The following is a 23,577-nucleotide window of genomic DNA, read 5'->3' on the forward strand; positions in this document are numbered from 1 at the left end:
TGCTGAGTCTAATAGAAGAGAAAGTAGGAAAAAGCTTTGAACTCATTGGCACAGGGGAAAACTTCCTAGGGAGGGAACGTGTAGAGCCCACCTCCAGAAGAAAGATAGGACATCAAGTGAGGGATGGGGTTGCTGTCCCACAGTCAAAACTCTGACTCATAATCGTTCCTGTATGAAAGAACTGCAGGGATGGAAACAGAGAGGAGCCTGAGGAAAAGATGGTCCATTGACAAGCCTAAAGTGGGTTCCAGCTCAGGGCGGGCCCCAAGACCTGACACTGTTACTGAAGCTATGAGGCATTCACAAAAAGGGACCTATCATGACTGCCCTCCAAAAGACCCAACAAGCAGCTGAAAGAGTCAGATGCAGATATGTGCACCCAACCAATGAATGGAAGCTGCTGACCCCTCTGGTTGAATTAGGGAAAATCTGGAACAGTCGGAGGGTGGACTGGGAAGGGAATAAATCTGGAGTGTAAAAAAAGGGGGGCGGGAATAAATAAATTAATAATAATAATAATAATAATAATGATAATAATAAAAAGCTGATGTGTCTTGCCTTCCAACTTTCTAACTATATGGAATGCTTGCTGGTAACTTCCAAAATATCCCAAAAACTTTCTTGTTTATTTCAAGGGTTAAAAACTGCTGACTTGGGAAATTAACACCTGTAGCTAACAGCAGAAGATTAAGTAAAGGATTAATGGGCTTTTTCTCTCCGTGACCAGAAGCCTCCCCTCTTGCTTGTCAGGCTGGAGGGAGGTTTGGAGCAATAAACTTTTATTGAACCAGAATAAAAGAGTCAAGCTCACAGGAGGAAAAACTTTTACATAGGCAAATATGTATAAACTCACATTAAATTCATATACAAATTCACACACACACACATACACACATCCATGCAAACAGTTGAACCTAACTACATACTTATTTCACAATTACACGCTTACACACACATACATACTTACATATGCATACGAAGCAAAAGACCAAGCACCAATGCAGAAAGAAGTCACTCATTCTGGATGAAAAAGAACTCCAATCTTTATTGCATAGAGAAAGAAAAGGTGTCTACCCTTTTATTGCTAGATGAATGCAGCCCAAGTCTGTAAGGAAACTGGGTTGCCCTCTTGAGTAAGACTCACCCTGCCTTGCTGTTAAGAAAAAAAAACCTGTTCCCACACGTAGTAAGAAGCCTGCCTGCTCTTCCTGCTCCCTCTGCAGATTCTGTTTTTGCTCTCCTTCTCTCTTCACTCTGTGTATTACTCTCTTAATTTCTAAGTTTCCTTTTAATGTCTAAGTTCTTTTACTCTGCTGTCCTTCTCCTTCCTCCTCCTAACCTTGCTGTCCTCCTGCTCTGGGGTTATAGTGCCCTATGATGTAATAATGCCCTACAGTGTGATTGTTCCTAGTCTTTTGTACCTTTTCAGGGAGACTAGATCACCATGGCAAACATGGTGAAAACAGAAAGCCAGGGGTGGGGGTTGGGGAGCTCAGTGGTTAAGAGCACTGGATGCTCTTCCAGAGGTCTCAAGTTCAAAACCACACAGTGGCTCACAATCATCTGTAATGGAAACTTCCAGTATGCACTCATAAATTTTTAAAATATCAAAAAAAATTTAAAGAGGAAGCTAGGGCCATACAATCAGGCTATGGGGAATGATATTTCCCCAGATCAGTGGTGAGATGAAGGTCAATAGGCTGAGTTGCACAGCGAGCTTAAATTTAATAATCACATCATGGTGCTATGTCATTTGGCAGCTTTAAATACTTGGGACCAGGCTTAAGGTTCAGGAAAGAGGGCTGAGTTGTTTACTAAAATTATACACGGCCCAACAGAAGCCTTCTCTGATGTTTTGCAAAAACTGACTTCAGTTATAAATAGAATAGTATCAGATTTAAGAGTCAGAAAAATGCTAATTGCAATTTTTGGCTTTTGAACATGCTAATTCAGAATGCAAAACATTGATTAGACCTTTACAGGCAAGATCAGCACCAAAAGGAATAGATTAGGAATATGGATGGCATTGAATCTCAAATTTATGATGCTACTCTGATAGAAGTAATTTCTCAAGGTTTAGGAAACATCAAAATGCCAGATGCTCTCATTGTGGGGAGCCTGGACATTTGACAAGGGGTTGTGGGCCAGGCATTCCAAGAAAGAATGCTTTTTCCAGAGATAATCCAAAAGGATTATCTGGAGCATGCAGAAGGTATGGCATAGGTCAACACTAGACTAATGAATGCAGATCAAGGGATAAGCAAGGTAAGCTTTGCCTTGAGAGACACCCTATGGGGCCTACCACAGGGCCCCGGAATCAAATTCAGTTCAATCACATCCTGTTAGTCTCTTATATATTTGGTTGTGAGCCTAGCCTTTAACGGCTGAGCCATCTCTCCAGCCCCTGTTAGTCTCAAAGAAACTCACCTACACAGCAATTAAACGATTTAATGCCTGTTGTTAAAAACAACACTAGTCTGCATGTGATCAAGGACATAACAGCTTCTGTAAACAAATACAGCAGTGACCGGAAAACAAGAATTTGGGGGCTGGGGATTTAGCTCAGTGGTAGAGCGCTTGCCTGAGAAGCGCAAGGCCCTGGGTTCGGTCCCCAGCTCCGAAAAAAAGAACCAAAAAAAAAAAAAAAAAGAAAAGAAAAGAAAAGAAAACAAGAATTTTCGCCAACTGCTAGAAATGATGAAAGATAAGAGCTGAAAACACAAATAAATGGCGCTGAAATCGAGGGTTTAGTACACACAGGAGCAGATGTAGCCATAATTTCACCAAAATCTTGGCATCTAGGTTTGTCCCTTCGGGAGGTAAATATTCTTTACAAAATTCTAGATGAATAGAAAAAAGGAACATTACCCAATTCATTTTATGAAACCACAGTTACCCTGATACCCAAAGCACAAAAAGACTCAGTGAGAAGAGTATTATAGACCAATTTCCCATGGGAGCACAGATGTAAAAATAATACTTGAAAATTCAAGCAAAGAAAAGACCGGAAGGATCATGTACGATGTTCAGGTAGGCTTCATTCCAGAGATGCAGAAAGTGTTCAACATACAAAAATGAGTGGGAAAATGAAAAGTGCAACCAAAACAGTAACATTGTAATGCTTGGAAAGATTGTTGACACCTGTTACACTTTTTTCTCTAGAATAAATAATGTTGTGTGACTGTGTGATTGGCTAAAGTTCATACCAAGCCCCTTACAGTCCTAGACTCCCTTCAGAAGATCTTTCAGAACCTCAGAGACTACTGGGATATGCAAAGTCTTTAACAGATTGCTTACGCACTGAAGGTTTTCCTCATGTACAAAGATACAGGGAAGTACAAAACTTTGCCACACTCACTACATGTGTGGGGTTTCTCTGTAGGCTGACTTTTCTCATGTTGTCTAAGACTACTGCTATATGCAAAGGCTTTACCATATGGCTTGCTTATTCAAAGTGTTTCTCTCCAGTATGTGTTCTTTTATGTATTCTAAGATAGCTGCTTTGTGAAAAGGCTGAGCCACATTGGTTACATTCATAGGGTTTCTCTCCAGTATGCGTTCTTTTGTGTCTTCGAAGGTGACTATTATCTGCGAAGGCTTTACCACATTGATTACATACATAGGGTTTCTCTCCAGTGTGTGTCCTTTTGTGTATTTGGAGACTATGTGACTGTGAAAAGACTTTATCACACTGATTACATTTGTAAGGTTTCTCTTCAGTATGAATTCGTTCATGACATTGAAGATGATAGTAACGGGCAAAGGCTTTACCACATTGATTACATTCGTAAGTTTTCTCACCAGTATGTGCTTTTTTATGTATTTTGAGATTAATGTTTTGCAAAAAGGCTTTATCACACTGATTACACTCATAAGGTTTCTCTCCAGTGTGTGTCCTTTTATGTATTCGGAGATTACTGTGCTGTGCAAAGGCTTTATCACACTGATTACATTTGTAGGGTTTCTCTCCAGTATGTATTCTTCTATGTATTCGAAGCTGACTTTGATCTGCAAAGGCTTTCCCACACTCAATACATTCATAGGGTTTCTCTCCAGTATGCGTTCTTTTATGTATTATGAGGTGACCGTTCTGCGCAAAGGCTTTATCACACTGATTACACTTGTAGGGTTTCTCCCCGGTATGTGCTCGTTTGTGTATTCTGAGATTAATGTTTTGTAAAAAGGCTTTATCACATTGATTACATTTGTAGGGTTTCTCTCCAGTGTGTGCTTTTTTATGTATTCGAAGTTGACTCTGATCTGTAAATGCTTTACCACACTGACTGCATTCATAGGGTTTCTCGCCAGTATGTGTTCTTTTGTGTATTATGAGGTGACCGTTTTGAGAAAAGGCTTTACCACATTGATTACATTTGTAGGGTTTCTCCCCAGTATGTGTTCTTTTATGTCTTCGAAGCTGACTATGATAGGTAAATGCTTTACCACACTGACTACATTCATAAGGTTTATCTCCAATATCTAATCTTTTATATATTTGGAGACTACTGTGATATACAAAGTCTTCACCATATTGAATAACTTCATAGGGTTTCTCTCCAGTATGAATTCTTTCATGCCGTTGAGGATGACTGTGATATGCAAAGGTTTTACCACTTTTAATACATTCATAGGGTTCCTCTCCAGTATGCCTTCTTTCATGCCTGCAAAGACAATTGGCACATGAGAAAGTTTTACCACATTCATTACATGATTAATCTTTTTTATCTCTATGGCTTATTATTTTTACAATGTGGTCTGATGTAAGGAGGAATCAGAACTTAAGGTTTTGTCACTTTGTTACAATCATGCTATTCCCCACATTATGCGATCATCTCTTGAGTCTTTGAAGACACCAGTGACTGTAAGAACATTTATTACACTCCCAATCACAGCATCCTTTTTCTATATGAGGTTTTTCATATAACTAAAAAGAGCTGAAAGAACTCAGAGCTTTTCCGTACTGATTGCATTCAAAACTTTTCCCACAGTGTGAGTCATAGTCCATTTGTAAAGTGAACCAGAACACACAGAAGAATTTCCACATTCCTAGCATTCATAGGGATTTTCTGTGGAGTGAGTTTGTGGATGTATTCTCAAGAAAGTTAGAAAACCAATTCACTTTAATTTTGTCTATCATATTCAGAAAGTCCACTCAATGTGGGATCTACTACACATCTTCTAGCTGTTCTGGGAGAGAGAAGGTATATCACTGTTTTCAACACCTCTAGTCTCACAGGACTTGTATACACTGTCGCATATGATAGAACTACGAAAGGAAGGACTACAAATGAAAGGTTTCCACATTACGGTCACACAGGTTGACTTCTTGTTTCTCTTGGGTATGTGGTATAGGGATGGAGGTATCTACACAACAACCTTCTTGACTCTCATAAACTGCCCTCTCCCTAAACTGAATAACATTACTACAAGCCTATAAGTAACACCAGCTTTGCTACTGACTATATGGATATTAAAAGGCTTTGGAGACACACACACACACACACACACACACACACACACACACACACATATGCACTCCTACATCTTATGGTGCTATGATTCAAATAGTGATATGTGTTAAGGCACTGTTTCCATGTCTTCCTTGTTTGAGAAATGTCTAGCAAATACAAATCAGATACCTGACGTTGAGGTGCATGGTTTGATGAGAATTTAAGAATCATCTATACACTTAAAGGAATACTTTTTGACGCTGTTTCTGTTCTTTAAAACTTCCAGGACATATTACGGTTTCTTCAGAGGCGAAGTCGTATCAGCTTATACATGAACATTACCTTCCGCGTCTTCTAGAACTTTGACAGTGTTCTTCAGTATGATGGTCTTCCCAATTGTAGCCTAAAATATAGTACCAGAAAATGTAGGATATGTTACTGGAAATATGGCGCAATTTAAGTTCCTGCTTCAGTGAACCTTAGAACCAGGCCTGATTTATTCATCTCATTCTTCCTCATTCGCAATTGAAATTACAGAAGAGTATCGATATAAAAGAGTTCTCCCCTTACTTTAAAGAATGAAAGGAAACTCACTGTCTTACCTATGGCACTGAGGTTCCTGTAGGTCTCCAGCATCACATCTTTGTAGAGACTCTTCTGGGAAGGATCCAGCAAAACCCATTCTTCCTGAGTGAAGTTCACATGCACATCGTCATAGCTCACTGCATCCTAAAATTTCCCATCCGTGCATGTGTACAAGAGAAAACATGATGATAATAATGCTGTAAATGTATACATTCCTTACAATATAGTCATATAATTCTGGTGCTTCCTTCACTTATTTCCTATGACAGAAGTTCTAATGTCATCGACAAGAAGGAAACTGAATAGTAAGGTTCACCTCTGTCATTTCTGTGACCTTTGACTAGGATACAGCCTTGCAAGAGAAAATGTCAATTCACACACACACACACAGAGAGAGAGAGAGAGAGAGAGAGAGAGAGAGTGAGACAGAGAGAAAGAGAGAGAGAGAGAACACATCAGAGAAGTTATGTGAACAATTACTAACTAGAAATAATGATGGATGAGCTGGGTGTACTAGTTCATGCCTTTAGTTCCAACACTCAGGAGGCAGAAACAGGTGTAGCTCATTGAGTTGGATTCAAGCCAGGCCTATGGAATGAATTCTAGGAAAGCCAGTGGTACCCAGCAAGACCCTGACTCCCCTGCAAAAAGCAAACAAACAAAAAACACAGAAAGAACTCAGAGGTTTTCGTGGAGTTCTTACAAAGAATTATACATTCACTCCAGTCCCGTCTTCACATTACAGAAAGGCAAAGGGCCCCAGTCTACACTGTAACATTAGTAACATCTTACTGAAAGGGAGTGCGTGTTTAAACAGTCACAACTGGACAGATGAATATATCACCAAAGTAAAGGTAGATAATCAATATAGGGCAGGAGAGATGGCCCATCAGTTAAGAGCTCTTGCTGGTCTTCCAAATAAGTGGGCTCAACTACAACTGCTTACATGGAGGATTCACGGCTATCAGTCCAAGTTCAACTTTCAAAACAAACAGAACAGGTAGGAAGAATGTCAAGCACCTGCAATTCCATGACTTGGAAGGCTCGGGCAGCATTAATGTCAAGATTATTTGCCATCCTGAGAAATACAATATACACTCTGCCAAATTTCAAAATGTAGGGGAAGGAGCTGATACTAAAATCTGATTCCCTAATTGGTTCTTGATTTGGTCAATAAAGAAGGCAGAAGGGGTTGGGGATTTAGCTCAGTAGTAGAGCGCTTGCCTAGCAAGCGCAAGGCCCTGGGTTCGGTCCCCAGCTCCAAAAAAAAAGAAGAAAATAAATAAATAAATAAATAAATAAAGAAGGCAGAAGCCAATTGCTGGGCAAAAGGAAAGAGGGACTTCCAGGTCCCAGGAGGAAGAGAAGGGATGCAGGGAAGGTGAAAGTGCTTTTGGCCAGCCTTTGGAATGGGAGGCATGGAAACAGCGGCCTCCGTCACCAGTGGAGAGCTGAAGTAGGCTACTAATGATAAGGTTAGCGTAGAAGACTCTTCACCCAGCATTTATGTTTTCTGGCAAGTTCTAAATTACTAAAGCTGCCTGGTATTTTTCTTCCATGGAGCTAAGGTGGGCGGGAGAAAGAGGGAAGACTGGGCAGTTGATGGCGGCTTGGCACAGCTAACCTGGAGGAGCTAAGCTGGGAGCACAGCCCCGGGCAGGGGAGGAATCGTGGTTTTTAAAATTACAGGAGATGTCAAAATTCAAGGAGTGGGTAAAGCTCAGGACAATAGCATACGTTTGATATGTACAAACTCTACAATCCGGGGTCATCAGCCAACAATATAAAAACAAAAAGCCAGACATTTTGGTCCACATGTATTCCCTTACTCTGAAACCAGAGGCAAATGGATCTCCAAGTTTGAGGCCTATCTGGTCTACACCTACTTTCAGGACAGCAGGGCTACACAGAGAAACTGTCTTCACAAACGCAAAATTAAAAATAATTAAAATAAAAAAAACAGCATCGGGGTAGAAAGATAGCTTAGTATTGAATAGCACTCATTTCTACTGTATCTGATTTGACTTAGGAATAGAGTCTATTATGGTGAATGCAGGACAGCATGAGAAGGAAGCCGACTGATCAGTTTCAGATACAACACAGTAGACACAATGAAGAAGAAATGGGTTGAGGCTATAGACACTCAAATCCCATCCCAATAAGGAATTTCATCTTGAAATGTTTCTCCTACAAAAGCCTCCATGAACTCCCCCAAAGAAAGCCACCATGGAGAAACAAGTGCCCAGAGGCGTCACCCTGTATGAAGAACTACATTCTGATCCTGGTCACTATATTCTCATGGTCATCCCAGGATGCAAATGCATTTATCCTGAGTTCAATGTTCTTTAAGTCTGCAACAGCCCCTATACTGTTCCAATGTCTAAAGTCTCTTCTGACACTCAAGACGATCTCTTGTTGCCACATCTTTTAAAACCAGAAAACAAGTTACTTCTTTCCAACATACAGTGACAGAGAATACCTTTTTGAATTCTAATGGAAAGGGAAAAAAAATTATATGTGAGTGTGTGTGTGTGTGTGTGTGTGTGTGTGTGTGTGTGTGTCTGAGGGAAGATTGGATCAAGGCAAGAAACCCAGCAGGACAAACAACAAATCCTATAGCTCTGTTCCAGAAACAGGTGGGGTTCAGTTTCAAAGGGCTTAGATGGCCATATCCCTGGAATTTCTCATCCATCTCACCATGTGGTTGCTTCCATTCCCTATAGGTAGCTCTCCATGGCAGGTGTCTCATAACTTAGGTATCTCAACAGCTTCTGCTCTTAAACTGTAACTGGGCTTCATCCTCACAGCTTCAGACAATGGACTCTCAGTGTCCTCCCTCCCGGTGGCTCTGACTCTGTAAATCATACAAGGGTGGAACAACACTGAATTGACACTGAAAATTGAAGGCGAAACCACGGGCAAACATTGGTTCCAGGCTTGCTGCCTTGCTTGGTTACTGTCTCATGCTCAGTTAAACGTTTTATCCAGTCCAGGGCCACTGCTTAAAGGGATATGTCCACTCTCCCAGGAAATGCTTTACCATATCAATCATCAGTCAACACAAAATCTCGCAGGCATAGCCACCAGCCATTCTGATGGGGTCATAACCTTGATTAATGCTTCCTCAGATGGATGTAGGCTCTGAGATGTTAGAACTGAAGATAATTGGGACACAGAGACAATAATATATGAGAAAGTTTTAAAAACCCAAATCCAATGTCTTAACCACGTCAATCACTTAAGTAGCAAGACCTCAAACGTGGATGATTGCGACAACCGTGAAACACAGATCTGTGAAGAAATGAAGAGAGGCGAGCCTTTGGGATCAGGCAGAGAAAACTAAAAGTCTTCCTCCACAGAAAGTCCCTACAGCAACAAAAACTTAAACTCATAACATAATATTGCATATTTTCAGAAAACATAGTTGAACGTCTATTGTTTTCTAGAGAAACAATATAATCAGATTCTAGTGAGTAAAAATTACACAACATGGATGGTGCCACTGATGAAAGGAGACACAAAGGAAGACCTATAAATACGACCCAGTCCTTCAAACACATACAGTAAGAGTATATCAGAATCAAAATACAAGAATATCACTGGCCAGCTCTCACAGTGGGCCCTCTGCTTCTCTCCATTGACAACAACGGGAAGTGCACTGGAAGTGGAGGGCTCCAATTGCAGAGATTTGCTCAGAGCGTACAAACGGTTCAACACTGGAGAACTCCTCCATTGCTGGTGGGACTGCAAACTGGTACAACTACTGTGGAAATCAATATGGAGGTTCCTCTGAACATTGAAAATAGATCTACATGAAGATCCGGCTATTCCACTCTTGGGCATATACCTAAATGATGGCCCACAATACCTCACAGGTACGGGCTCCATTGTGGTCTTATCAGTGATAGCCAGAAGCTGGAAACAACCCAAATGTCCTATGACAGAAGAATGGATACAGAAAATGTGGTTCATTTACACAATGGAATACTACTCAGCTATGAAGAATGAAGACATCATGAGTTTTGTAGGCAAATGGATGGAACTAGAAAATATCATCCTGAATGAGGTAACTAAGACCTAAAAGGACATGCATGGTATGTACTCACTATTAAGTGGATATTAGCCAAAAAAAAAAAGTACAGAATACCCAGGATACAGTCCACAGAACTCAAGAGACTAACAAGGGCCCAAATGAGGATGCTTTAGTCCCACTTGGGAGGGAAAAGAAAACAACACAGGAAGCAGAGAAAGGGAGGGACCTGGATGAGAGAAGGGAGGGGGAGGGGAAAGGGGGAACATAATCAGGTATTGGGGGGACAGGGGAAGGACAAGAGAGAAGCCCTGAGAAGAATGAAAGGAAATATGCAACCTTGGCAAGGGGGAAACCTCTAGAATGTACCAGAGACCTGTTAAGTGAGAAACTCTTAGGACTCAAAAGGAGGGACCTTAAAGGAAATGCCCAACAGTGGGGAGAAGAAATTTGTAGAGCCCACCTCCAGTACAAAAACAGGGCATCAAGTGGAGGGATGGGGTTGCCATCCCACAGTCAAAAAATCTGACCCAGAGTTGTTCCTGTCTAAAAGAACTGCAGGGACAAACACGGAGAAGAGACTGAGGGAAAGGAAGTCCAGTGACCAGCCCAACTTGGGATTCATCTCAAGGGAATCCCAGGCCAGACATTATGACTGATGAAATGGTGCTACTCACAGGAATCTGGCATGGCTGTCCTCTGAGAGGCCCAACAAGCAGATGACTGAGACATTCAATTGATTTGATTGCACTTGAAAATGTTCATTTACTACAGCAGGGTCATTATTCTAACAATGTAATTGGAACCTAGACTGTTATGACCTCAGGAAATAGGATGTAGCAAAGCTATGCAGAAATATTACCATGCAGATTCTTACAATCAATGGGCTGAAGCCGGGGACCACTGTGGTTAAATTAGGGAAAGGGTGGAAGGAGCTGAGGAGGAGGGCTACTCCATAGAAAGACTAGCAGTCCAACTAACTCAGACCCTGAGATCTCTCAGACACTGAGCCATCAACCAGGCAGCATACAAGAGCTGATCTGAGGCTCCAGACACATATACAGCAGAGGAATACCTAGTCTGGCCTCAGTGAGAGAAGTGCCTAACCCTCGAGGGACCCAAGGAGTGGGGAGGCCTAGTGGGGAGGGCATCCTTTTGGAGACCAGAGATGGGGAGCACATCATGAGGGGTGAGGGTGGGGGGAATGAAGAATGGGGATGAGGAACTGTGGGATGGTGGACAGGGGTGGGGGTAATGACTGGACTATAAAGAAACAAATGTAATAAATTATTCATTCTCTTATGATAAGGAAAATGATATATTTAGGATCACTTAACTACTATATTGTCTTCTGTGATGGCTGGGTATATATAAGTCTGCACCAGTGAGAGGAAATGTAAACTTTTAAAAACCAAATGCAAGAAAGCAGATTGTTGAAGGAACAGTGTTTGCACTAACTGCTTTGTACGTGACAAGCTCTTGTGAGGAACAAGTCCATTTTCTGTTTTTCTGTGTACGTTTACGTGTGCTAGAGAGAATGTCTTTGATGTATGTACAGGTGAAACACCAGAGAAGAGGGTGTGAGATCCCCTGGGTCTTAAGTAGCAGGTGGTTAAGGGCGTCTCAAGTGGTTGGGTGTTGGTATCTTAAGTCAAGTGAACCCCAAGAAGAATATTTTCTGAGTGACTTGCCCAGAATATATACTTTTTATTCAATAAATGAAAATTCCTAAACAGATTAACAACACCACCTAAATAAACAAAGAAGTAAATAAAAGAGCCCTGAGATCATTATTAAGAAGTTTAGTATGAGACCAGGTACGATGTCTCCAGACCTTCCCCACACTGTCTTACCTGAGACCCAATATCAGGGTTGCCCCTCATGAGCAGCTTCCTCCTCCCACTCCCCCACCCCCTGCCCATACCTTCTGTAGATACAACAGATCATCCCCATCTGCCCTGATAATGGGAGTATTCAACATCACTTTCACCAAAAGACAGGTCCTCCAGATAAAAACTAAACAGAGAAATGCTACAGCTAACTGACAATTTTTTTTTGAAAAGTGAAAACAAGTGATATTTATAGAACATTCCTCCCAAACACAAAGAAATGTGCCTTCTTCTCAGCAACTCATGGAACTGTCTCCAAATATTGATGGCCTGTTCGAGCAGGTGCAAAGCTCCACAGATTGAAAGAAAGAAACAATGAAACAAAGAGAAAAGGAAAAGAAAGAAGGAAAAATGGCCTCTGTATCTTATCAGTTCACCATGGATTAAAGCTGTGTGTCATCAACAATAAAAATAAAAGAAAGCTTAAGAACTCATGGAGGGAGGGGGAGGGGTTAGGGGGATGTTTGCCCGGAAACCGGGAAAGGGAATAACATTTGAAATGTAAATAAGAAATACTCAAGTTAATTAAAAAAAAAAAAAGAACTCATGGAAACTGAAAAATGTTCTCCTGAATGAAAAGTGGGTCAAGAAATAAAGAAAGAAATGAAATAGTTTATAAAATACATTAAAATAATACACAACATATTCCAAAGTATGGGTGGGACACAATGAAAGTTGCGATAAGAGGACAGTTGATAGCACGAAGCACATACATAAGAACATTGGCAAGATCTCTTAGTAGCAACTCAACAGCACACCTGAAAATTCTACAACAAAAAAAAGTAAGTGCTCCTATCGGAGGGGACAACAAGAAACTATGGAATTGAGGGCCAGTCAATAAAATTGAAACAAAGAGACCAAAACAAAAACAAACAAACAAACAAACAATAAAACACTGAGTTGAGAAAAATCAACAAAATAGACAAACCCTTATCTAAACAAGAATATGCAAATTAATAGTCAGAAATGAAAATGGGGACATAGCAGAAAACGAGGAAATGCTGAGAATAAAAAGAGTAAAGAGCAATTTCCTGCATGAAAATAGAAGAAAAATACTCAATAAAACCATGTAAACCAAATCAAAGAACAGATCAAAAAGATCACCTACAATGTTTGAGTAGGTCTCATCCCAAAGATACAGAAATGATTCAACATACAAAAATTAGTAAATATAATCCACAATATAAATAAGTGCACACGTGTGCAGACACACACATACACACACTCTAACACACACACTCACACACACATACAGTCAGTCACACACACATACACACACTCACACGCGTGCACACACACGCACACACACACTCACACTCACACATACACATAAACACACACATACACACACTCACATGTACACACATACACACTCAAACACATATACACACACACTCACTCACATGCACACACTCACATGCACACACTCACATGCACACACACTCACACACATAGTCAGTCACACACAGTCAGTCACACATACATACACACTCACATGCACACACACACATACACACACATACACACACTCACACACATACACACACTCACATGCACACACACACATACACTCACACACACTCACACACTCATACATACATACACACACACTCACACACACACTCTCACACACATACACACTCATATGCACACACACACATACACAGACTCACATGCACACATACATGCACACTCACACACAGTCACACACACTCACACACACATACACACACTCACACACACACTCACATGCACACGCACACACACACCAAGAAAAACAACAACGAATACCAACCACAGTGTCATCTCATTAGATCCCAAAAAGGTGTTTCACAAAATCGAGCATCAGTACATGACGGAAGTTTTGGAGAAATTAGAGATGTAAGGGACATATCTAAACATATGAATATATCCACAGGAAGCTTACAGCAACATCAAATTAAATAGAGAAACACTCAAAACAACTACACTAAACTCAGGAACCTCACCCTATCTTTTGAATATAGTACTTGAAGTTCTAGCTACAGCAATAAAACAACTGGAAGAGAGCAAGGGGATATCATTTGGAAAGGAAGAACTCAAGTTTCCTAACTGGCAGATGATAGGATAGGATACATAAGGAACCCTGAAAATTCCACTATCAAATTACAAAATACAAATTACAATATACAAATGTATAAAGAACTCAAGCAACTAGATGTTCAGAGAACAAACAATTCTGTTTAAAAATGGGGTGCAGATCTAAACAGAGAATTCTCAAAAGAGGGAGCTTAAATGGCCTAAGAAACACTTCAAGAAATGTTGAACATCATTAGCTATCACAGAAATGCAAATGAAAACTACTGTGAGATTTCTTTTTACACATGTCAGAAGAGCTAAGGTCAATAAGACAAGTGACAGCTCATGCTTGCAAGGATGTGGAACAAAAGGACCACTCTTCCATTGTTGGTGGGAGGGCAAACTAAAACAGACACTATGGAAATCAATATTGTGTTTCCTCAGAAAACTGGGACTTGGGCTATTTTGAGACTAAGCTTGGGCATATTCCCAAAAAATGCTCCATTCTACTGGAAAGACAACTGCTCAATTGGCTTAAATCACACTGGACAGAAACTTGAAATGAGCTAGATTTCCCTGAACTAAAGAAGATATGGTACATTTACACAAAGGGGTACTACTCAGCTGTTAAAAAAAATGACATTAAGACATTTACAGGAAATAGATGTAACTAGAAAAAAATCCACCTTTAAGTGGGGTAACCAAAACCCAGAAACACGAATATGGCATGCATTCACTTAATAAATTGACAGTAGCTATTAGGTGAATGACAAGTCAGCTACAGTCCACAGACCCGAGCAGACAGGGAAATAGGAAGGCTATAGAGGGAAACATGGATCTCTCTGGAAAGGAGAAAGAAAAAAGAATCTGAGGGTAGACTGGGTGAATGGGCACAGGAGTAGTAGGGATCAGTTGGGGAGGCAGGGAAAGTGCAGTGCAGGGAGGAACAGCTGGAAGTAGGGGTGAAGTGTAATTGAGGTGGATACCTAGAGCACTGGTATCTTCCTAGAATCTATGAAGGTGGCCTTAGTGAGCACTCCTAATATTGGAAAATACAGACCCTGAACTGACCATTCTTTGAGAACAGGCACAGCTTCAGTGGTGAATTACATTTCATTGAATTGTTCCCAAAGAGGTCCCATGGAGATTCCTCAACAACCCAGACTGATACTAGGACAAAAGGGTGCTCTCTGAAAATGGCAGGAAGGCCACATTGCTGAGGAAAACTTCCACACAGCTCACTGAATGAGGCGGGGTCAAGCAGGTGCAGGCTTGGACATTTCACTCCTAGGTTCTGGTCTCTTTGGGGTGAGAGTCCTTTAGAAGTGTATAGTCTCTTAACCATTGTTACTGTCTTCATTTCTTTAGCACAGTGTCCTACTAGGTACCCAGCTTGTCCTCGATGAAAACAGCATTTAGGTTATTTTAAAATTTGGGCCGCCATGAATATTACCACAATGAGCATAAGAATTCTGAAAATTCTTAAAACTAATATTGAGTGCCTGGAAAATATACCGAGATTTCTTAGACCCATACAAAGTCTGTCATTTTATGAGAACCCTGTAGACTGCAGGCACCCACAAGCTTGGATAGAATGAGACTGTGTGGAGAACATGGTTTTAGGGTGCTGTTTGTGGTAATGAGGTTCCATGGGTGTAGCTACTGTGTACAAATGGATCAGAATACATACACTAAACATGTGCAATTTTTACATCGACTATAAAAATGCAATAACATTTTAATTAATGGCAGTTTGTGTCTGTGGTAAATCCGAGTTTATTTTGTACGCTAATACACAATTCCCTGCGTGGTTCAATTCTAAACTCATACTAAAGTCCTCTGCCCAGGTCACCACATGGACCAACATAACCACAGTCTGACCTACAGTCGGCCTCCGTCCCAGCAGATCAGACCCTACACTTGATCTTAGCCAAAAGGCCGAGAAGCGATCCAGCAGATCAGACCCTAATAGCTCAGAAGAACTACTCCTCCTGGCCTGGGGGCAGTGGGCTCCATACTTACCATCTGTTCTCCCTCACTTCTCCATACAGCTGCATCAGAGGAGACTCCTGCAAAGAATATTGAAGCTACCTCCCTTTGGACTAGTGATTGCTAGGCCTGCTGGGTATCTTGATTTAGCTTGGACAACCCTGCTGGGCCATGGGACAACAGCTCTTGCTCTGCTGGAGGAATCAGAGATCAAAAGTCTTAGATAGCTGAGACATCCTTGCTCTACTCCCCCACCCTAGTTTCAGACAGAGCCCTGGCCTGGGAAATTTGCATTTTAGTACAATTTTCCAGTCTCGCAGAGCTCTTCTTGTTCCTCTTCCAAACCACAGGATCATTTGTGTACACATTCCATTGCACACACAATGCCCGCTGTAGCAATCTTTACATCATAACTAGGAAGTCCTGTGGAAACCTTTAGTGAATGTCAGGCAGTAACAACAATTAAAGCAAAAGGTGCTTTAAAGCGACCATTAATTGGGAATTTAACATTCACTGGCTCAAGCTCACCTTCTCAAACTGTGCACCCACCGATCTGCTCTGATTTCATTCAAATACATGAATTGATGCATGCTGGGAAGTTACAACATGACTCACTTGCCTGAATCAGTTTCTTCTAAATAACAGTGACCCATACAGCTCACTCCCTTAAACTTTAGTCTTGATCTACATATTGCCTATCCTGATTCACCTTGAAATGTATACCTTAAATCATTCCTCCAGTTCTGGTCTCAAAGTGGAAGCCATACTCCTACAGCAAATACTTTTCCTGTTGCTGCTACGGACCCTTAATTACAAAACTCAAAAGGGTAATTTTAAAACTCTTGTTGTGGGACAGCCTTTTATTTAAAGAATCTGGGAAGTTCAATCGAGAGAAAAAGCAAGGACATTGTCCAGGGGAGCAGGTGACCTGAGTCAACACGGCTTGCTTAGAAATAGTTTGGGAGAAGGGTGAAGATGCAGCTGTCCTAGAATTGATATGCCTCCCCAGGGAGAAATCACTTCAGACAAAATTAATTAAGAAAAATCTCTTTAAGGACACCACGCATTTGGCTCTGGGAGTCCTCAAAGAGGAGTCGGCCTAGAAGAGATTTTTGCATTCCAAATATGGTGTATCCCTTAAGTCTCTTTTAGATTCAGACCCCAGGTTACACCATAAAGTGTTTAAACATGGACTGCAGAGTCCTAACGTAAACACAGGCAGACGGGATACATACAAAACAAAGTAAATATACCAGCGTTCTAGTAAAGCAGTGCTTCAGTGACAGGGTCTTAGGCGGAAGTCCCAGCGGGTGAGAAAAATAGGGAAAGTAGTAGATAGAAAAGACAAAAGCTGCAGTGCAGAAGTCTGTTGTTTTTAATAAAATCTAAATCGTTCAATTTTGCCAAGGAAGACTCAGGAGCCAGATTCTGGGGATGAAGCCTTCTAGCTGAGAGAGGCAGAGAAAGCACCTGCTGGCCTTCCTCTTCAGCTGAAATCCCAGAAAGAATGCCCCTACCTCCTGCTTCCGGTGTATCTCTCTGTCTGTGCGTCCATCTCCCTCTTACTGGTTTTTTTTTTTTTCTTAATAATCCTAGGTTTCAGGACTTGAGGGGAGAAGGGGGACTACAACCCCAACAGAAGAACAACACCTGACCACCCAGTTCTCCCAGAGTCCAGATCACCAACCAAGGAGTGTCCCTGGAGGGATCCATGGCTCCAGATAGGTATGTAGCAGAGGATGGCCTTGCCTGACAGCAGAGGAAGAGAGGCCCTGGGTCCTGGGGAAGCTTGATACCCTAGCATAGGGGGATGCTGGAACGGTGGGGCAGAAGAGTGTATGTGGGGGAGCACTCTCATACAGGCAAAGGGTAGGGGGGAGGGCGCGTGTGGGATGGGGGTTATCTTGGGATGGGGTGTTGGTGGAAGGGGTACCCAAGAAGTGGGATATCATTTGAGATGTAAACGAATGGAATGATTAATAAATATAATAATCCTACGCTCCCTTCCTGGCCAGCAGTTGCTTGTTCCACCTCTTGACCTACAGTTGATTTTACTTAATCTTGTTAACACTCAGGGTTCACAGTGTGATCAAATATCCTGCAACAGAGGTCTTGCGCAAGCTAGATCTCATGCAGTAAGCATCTTAAGAAGATTAGCATCTTGTATACTACTTATAGGGGAAAACTGAAATGAGAGACTTCTCTGAAGTCAGCAGAAACTATCATACACTGGGACAAACTCAGGAGGGGTCGAACAAACCCATGCTGTTCACAGGGAACACGGCATATCAGGAACATTACTGAACAAGCCTACAGTGGACTTTGGACTGATAACCGCAGCCCCTTGTGCTGTCAAGAGTTGGGTTCTCAGGATCTGAAGCCACCCCTCTCCACAGGTCGTGGTTCTAGACCATAACCAGCTTTCCCAAACATATTCCTTACTTTAGACAAGGAGCTCTGTGAAAGTAATTTTATTCACCAGACATAACTGTCATCTCTGAGGCTTACTGACCTAGCCTGTTTACCTAGCCTAGTCCTCTCTGCACAATCCCAGCCTCGGAGATTTACTGCTGAATAAGTTCACCTTTCCTAGTTCTTCCTCAACTCTTGCTGGCTGGTCAACTCATGGGTTCTGGTTCAAAACTCCTCTCTACACTGACTAATTCAATCTGTGCTGTTTGTCTGTCTGTCTATCTATCTATCTATCTATCTATCTATCTATCCATCCACGTCTCTCTGTTCCCCAACCCCCACACCACACCATCCCCGTGTCTCTCTCTCTCTCTCTCTCTCTCTCTCTCTCTCTCTCTCTCTCTCTCTCTCTCCCCCCCCCCCCCAATATATTCTAGTCTATCTCCTCATTCTCTGGCTTGATCTGTCTGTACCTAACTTGTTTCCTCTTCAACCTATCTTTATAAAGCTCTCCTGGTAAAAACCCCTATTCTCTTTTTTTTTTTCCTTAAAGATTGATTGATTGATTATATATTAAGTACACTGCAAACTGTCTTCAGACACACCAGAAGAGGGCATCAGACCTTATTACAGATGGTTGTGAGCCACCATGTGTTTGCTGGGAACTGAACTCAGGACCTCTGGAAGAGCAGTCAGTGCTCTTAACCACTGAGCCATCTCTCCAGCCCCACCATTCTCTCTGAAGTAGCTTCTCTTTTAGATCTCTTCTCGTGAGCATTGGGCAAATCCTATTCTGTCAAATCATTTTGATATGTCACTTTTTCTGCCACTCAATAACACATCCCTTTCAAACACAGGCATTCCTTCTACACACTTTTGCCTTCCTTGTTTGTGATTGAAAGTGTGGAGTAGGGGTTGGGGATTTAGCTCAGCGGTAGAGCGCTTGCCTAGCGAGCGCAAGGCCCTGGGTTCTGTCCCCAGCTCCGAAAAAAAAGAAAAGAAAAAAAAAAAAAGAAAGAAAGAAACAAAGTGTGGAGTAAGGGCATACCTGTATTCCAAGCAGAAGGATTAAATCTGTGTGCTAAGGGCTGAGGCACAACAGAACACAATCCTGGGGTTTACAGTGTGAACAAATCCTGAACAGAGATCTATTTTATTCTCAACACTTTAGGGAAAGCTCCCCTGGCATAGGCCCCAGACTATTACTGGCTCTGCCTAGCATGTGCCTGGCTATGTCATTCTCCATATGTGAGAGTCACATGGAAAGCCTTACTTGATAAAGCCATCCCTCAACACTACAGGGTTGTTCCTTTCCGAAGAGTTGACAACAGTGTAGTCTTGCCCATGTTGCAGAACTATGCTTTTCTGGAGAAGAAAACTGGACATTTATGGCACTTCAGGCCTTAGGGTTGGTTGTAACCCTATAACACCATCTTGACCAGCTTGTTAGAGGCCTGTTCCTTGATAAGGGCATTTGGTTTCACATCTGGGATAAGGAACTGAGGTCCATCTTTTATATATGAAAGCAGACCTGGACTCCAGGTTCTCCCAGCATCCCTCAGTTCCCACCTAGCATACCCTGCTCCCAACCCCGACTTTCCAGTCCAGGGGCTATGCTGCTCTTCCCCCAGAGCTCTTCCCTATAAAATCCAGATATTTTGGTCTCCTTAATCATCGCTCTCTCCCTCTCTCCCTCCTTCCCCCCTTCTCCTCCTCTTCTTCCTCCTCCTCCTCCTTCTTCTTCCTTCTTTTTCCTCCTTCTCTTCTCTCTGTGTTCCCGCCTGCTTTCTCTCTTTCTCTTCTCCCTTCCTGCCTCCCTCTCTCACCATGGTCACTTCCCTGACCTCAGTCCTTGGGGGCCAGTGAACTCGCCTGAGAGCAGCTTTCCAATAAACTGGCATTTAGTATAATCTAATCCGCCTTGAATTGGCTCTCTTTACCAGCAGAGAACAGATAACTTGTCAATGGTGATGGGCCTGGTGGCTGGTTGCAAGTCTGGTTTGCCGCCTTTGTTCTGCTCTTTAGTCATATCTCTGAACAATCCTGGTGAACACACATGTTTATGCTAGCATCCCATGGCTAACAGGCATGGTTAGCATAGTACTCATCTGTGGGTTATTTTAGAGGCAGTCCTCCCTCATCTAAATTCTACTTGGTGTGACTTACTCTCTCCTAAACGCAGCAAATCCTTTACATCGCAAATCCTACTGTTCCACACCACAGGTTAATATTGGAGTGCTATCCAACACATGAGATGCCTTTTACAACCTCCACAAGACTAACTCCAGATGGATCTTACAACGAAATCTTAAATGCTAAAGTTGTAGAAGATACTAAGAGAAACTGGGGCTCTTCGAGTCTGGCGTTTTGCCAAGGATGTTTCTGCACAGAAGCCCCTACTCCAAATGCTTGGCGCAGAAGCAGCCCCGACAGTGAAGTTATTCAGAGCCCACCACCGAGTCCACGAAATGACTAGAACTAAAAGAGACCCCACAGGTGGCTACCTCTGGCTGCCGCTTTCCACCCAGTCCCAGAGAGGACACAGTACACCAGCTCCCGAGGCTCAGCCGCCCGCTCTTCCCCGATGTGGGCAGTGACCCTGTGCTCACCATGTCGCGGCTCCAGACTTCGCCTGCGTGGGTCTCAGAGTACCCAGAACGAACTTCCCCTTCTCCCTCCTGAAATCAAGGTGCTGCTCAAAATTAACCTGGAAGCCTTCTCGGCCCCAGGATTACGTAACTTCCTGGAATGCTGGGAATTGTAGTTCTTAGGAAATAACAAAGGCTCATGGGAAAGTATGGTGGCCTAACTGAATTTCTCTGTATAGACCGCTGTAAAACGTCACGGAGGCCGTTCGAGCTGGCAAATTCCGGGGATATTTTACTGACCGAGGTCTGTGTCTTGGTCAGTATTTAATATTTAATAAATTTGGTTCAAATTTGTTGAGTTGGCTTTTCCCAGCAAAAATCAGGATTAACATACAAAAGTTCATAGGAAGGTAACTCTGCCCCACAATCGCTCTGAATTCAATACATATACTGGAGAGTAAGCTGAGCTGCTATCCGCACTGAGTGTCCTAGCGCCAGATTTTTACATCTGGCAGCCAAAGTGGGATCATCACAGAAGGAAGCAGTCTCTAGTAGAAGCTAAGATAAGCAGTTAGCCAGAGCAGGTTCCAGCACAAACAGACTGAGATAAACTAGCAAGGATAAACTGACCTTGGGTTCCTAGAAATGGAATTGGGTCATTTTCCTAGAATTCTTGATCAAGGAAATCAAATTCTGGTTAAATCTGAAATGACCTCAGCAACAGTACAAGATGGAGGAGTGGGGTCTCTGTCCAGCATCAAGAAGGAGGAATGAAGCCAGACATGGTATAGCATAGGTAGAGGGATCTCGAGTTTGAGGCCAACTTGATCTACAAAGAGAATTCCAGAACAGCCAGGGCTGCAGAAAGAAACCTTGTCTCAAAAAAAAAAAAAAAAAAAAGTTGACTTAACTGGCTTCCTGTGAAAGCATGGTAGTCACATGGACGGTTGTAAGTTGGACATAATAAGTAGGGGATGTCTGCAATGAGGGAGATGTGGAGACACCCCCCTCCCAACTCTTCTTGTACTCTGCCTGTTCTAACCTCAAGATATATCCCATAAAAGGTAAGGCAACTGAATTCACCCTTGTTCAACATTCCCCAGGCCTTTTGTCTTTGCCTCTCTGTGACCAGTTAGGGGATGCATCTTCTCATCCCGTTTGCACTCAGAGTTCTGTTCACAGAGAGCAAGGAGTGCTGTGCATGACTGGGCTTTTTCTGTAACCAGCACCTGAGAGCTGAGGATGGCTGTCTAGGATGACTGAAACCATCCTAGTTTCATGGCTGAAACTGGAATTGTTCCAGGCTGGGAGAAGGAAAAGGGCTGCCATTCCTCAGAGCAGAAATCAGTATCACACAGTTCCGACTGCCAGACCTCCTTGCAGGAGAGACTGAGTTTGAAGTGATGGGCTGGTTTAGCAGCATGCGATGGGTTCATGCCTTTAAGTCTAGAACTAAGAAGCAGAGGCAGCAGATCACTGAGTTGAGGACAGGCTAGTCCACAGAACTAATTCCAGAACAAGCTAGAACAAATCCCAGGAATACAAACGGAAACCCTGTCTTGCAAAAGAAAGAAAGGGAGGAAGAAAGAAAGAAAGAGAGAGAGAGAGAGAGAGAGAGAGAGAGAGAGAGAAAGGATGGAAGGAAGGAAAGAGAGAGAGAGAGGAAGAAAGAAAGGGGGAAGGAAGAAAGGAAGGAGAAAGAAAGAGGAAAGAAGGAAGGAAGGAGAAAAAGAAAGGATGGAAGGAAGAAGAAAGAAAGAAGAAAGAAAGACAGGAAGGAAGGAAGAGAAAAGAGAAGAAAGAAGGAAGGAAGAAGAGAGAAAGAAAGAAAATGATGGGCCATTGATGAACACCTTGACAGGACTGCTTAGCCGCAAACAACACTTGCTTTCTACTTTAATGTTAAACCTGTCAGAATCAAGATGGAGTAGGAGAGGGAATGCTGGGATCCTCCCTGCCCTGCTCAATATCTTTTAAGAAATATTTATTTTGGGGCTGGGGATTTAGCTCAGTGGTAGAGCGCTTACCTAGGAAGCGCAAGGCCCTGGGTTCGGTCCCCAGCTCCGAAAAAAAGAACCAAAAAAAAAAAAAAAAGAAATATTTATTTTTATTTATATGCATATCTCCACGTAAGTATGTCGTGTGTGTGTGTGTGTGTGTGTGTGTGTGTGTGTGTGTGTTTGTGTGTGTGTGTGTGGCATCTGAGGCTATCTGGACTTACAGGCAGTTGTGAACTGCCCAGTGGGTGTGCTGAGAACCAGATAAATTCCGTTCCTCTGGAAAGAGCAAGAAGCACTCTAACCTGCTAAGCCATCTCTTCGGCCCCCTCACCTTAATATCTTATCTACAAAATGCCTTTTACCACGCCCACTTTGTGTGCTCTAGAGAAGAGAGGTGAGCATGGCTTGAACCGTACCCCCATTCTCCCAACCTGTGTGTCCAAGGTCTAAACTCCACAGCACATGGCTGTATCTGGAGACAAAGCCTTTGAGAAGGCAAGCAGGTAACGGTCTTGGGTTACTCCTGTAACATTGACCTTCTGTTAAACAGGGAACTTCAGCAAGGTACAAGCACAA

The 23,577-nt window shown here is 42.4% G+C and overlaps 1 protein-coding gene across 3 annotated transcripts; it reads right to left on the reverse strand.

The window, feature by feature from the left end:
* Positions 1-1,018: 1,018 nt before the first annotated feature.
* Positions 1,019-23,093, reverse strand: Zfp933 (zinc finger protein 933). Of its 3 annotated transcripts, NM_001409281.1 has the most exons (5): positions 21,023-21,127; positions 8,733-8,889; positions 6,053-6,179; positions 5,793-5,853; positions 1,019-4,661 (listed from the first exon to the last, which is right to left on the reverse strand). In NM_001409281.1, the coding sequence occupies exons 2-5, from the start codon at positions 8,733-8,735 to the stop codon at positions 3,446-3,448; spliced, it is 1,407 nt and encodes a 468-aa protein (NP_001396210.1). In that variant the 5' UTR covers positions 8,736-8,889; positions 21,023-21,127; the 3' UTR covers positions 1,019-3,445. The 3 variants fall into 3 exon arrangements, with proteins under 3 accessions (NP_001396210.1, XP_017449361.1, XP_017449362.1); XM_017593872.3 differs by having other exon boundaries at positions 4,461-5,853; positions 21,023-23,093; XM_017593873.3 differs by lacking the exon at positions 8,733-8,889 and having other exon boundaries at positions 4,461-5,853; positions 21,023-23,093.
* Positions 23,094-23,577: the final 484 nt, after the last annotated feature.

The sequence above is a fragment of the Rattus norvegicus genome, chromosome 5, assembly GCF_036323735.1.
Source record: "Rattus norvegicus strain BN/NHsdMcwi chromosome 5, GRCr8, whole genome shotgun sequence".
Classification (NCBI taxonomy): Eukaryota; Metazoa; Chordata; class Mammalia; order Rodentia; family Muridae; genus Rattus; species Rattus norvegicus.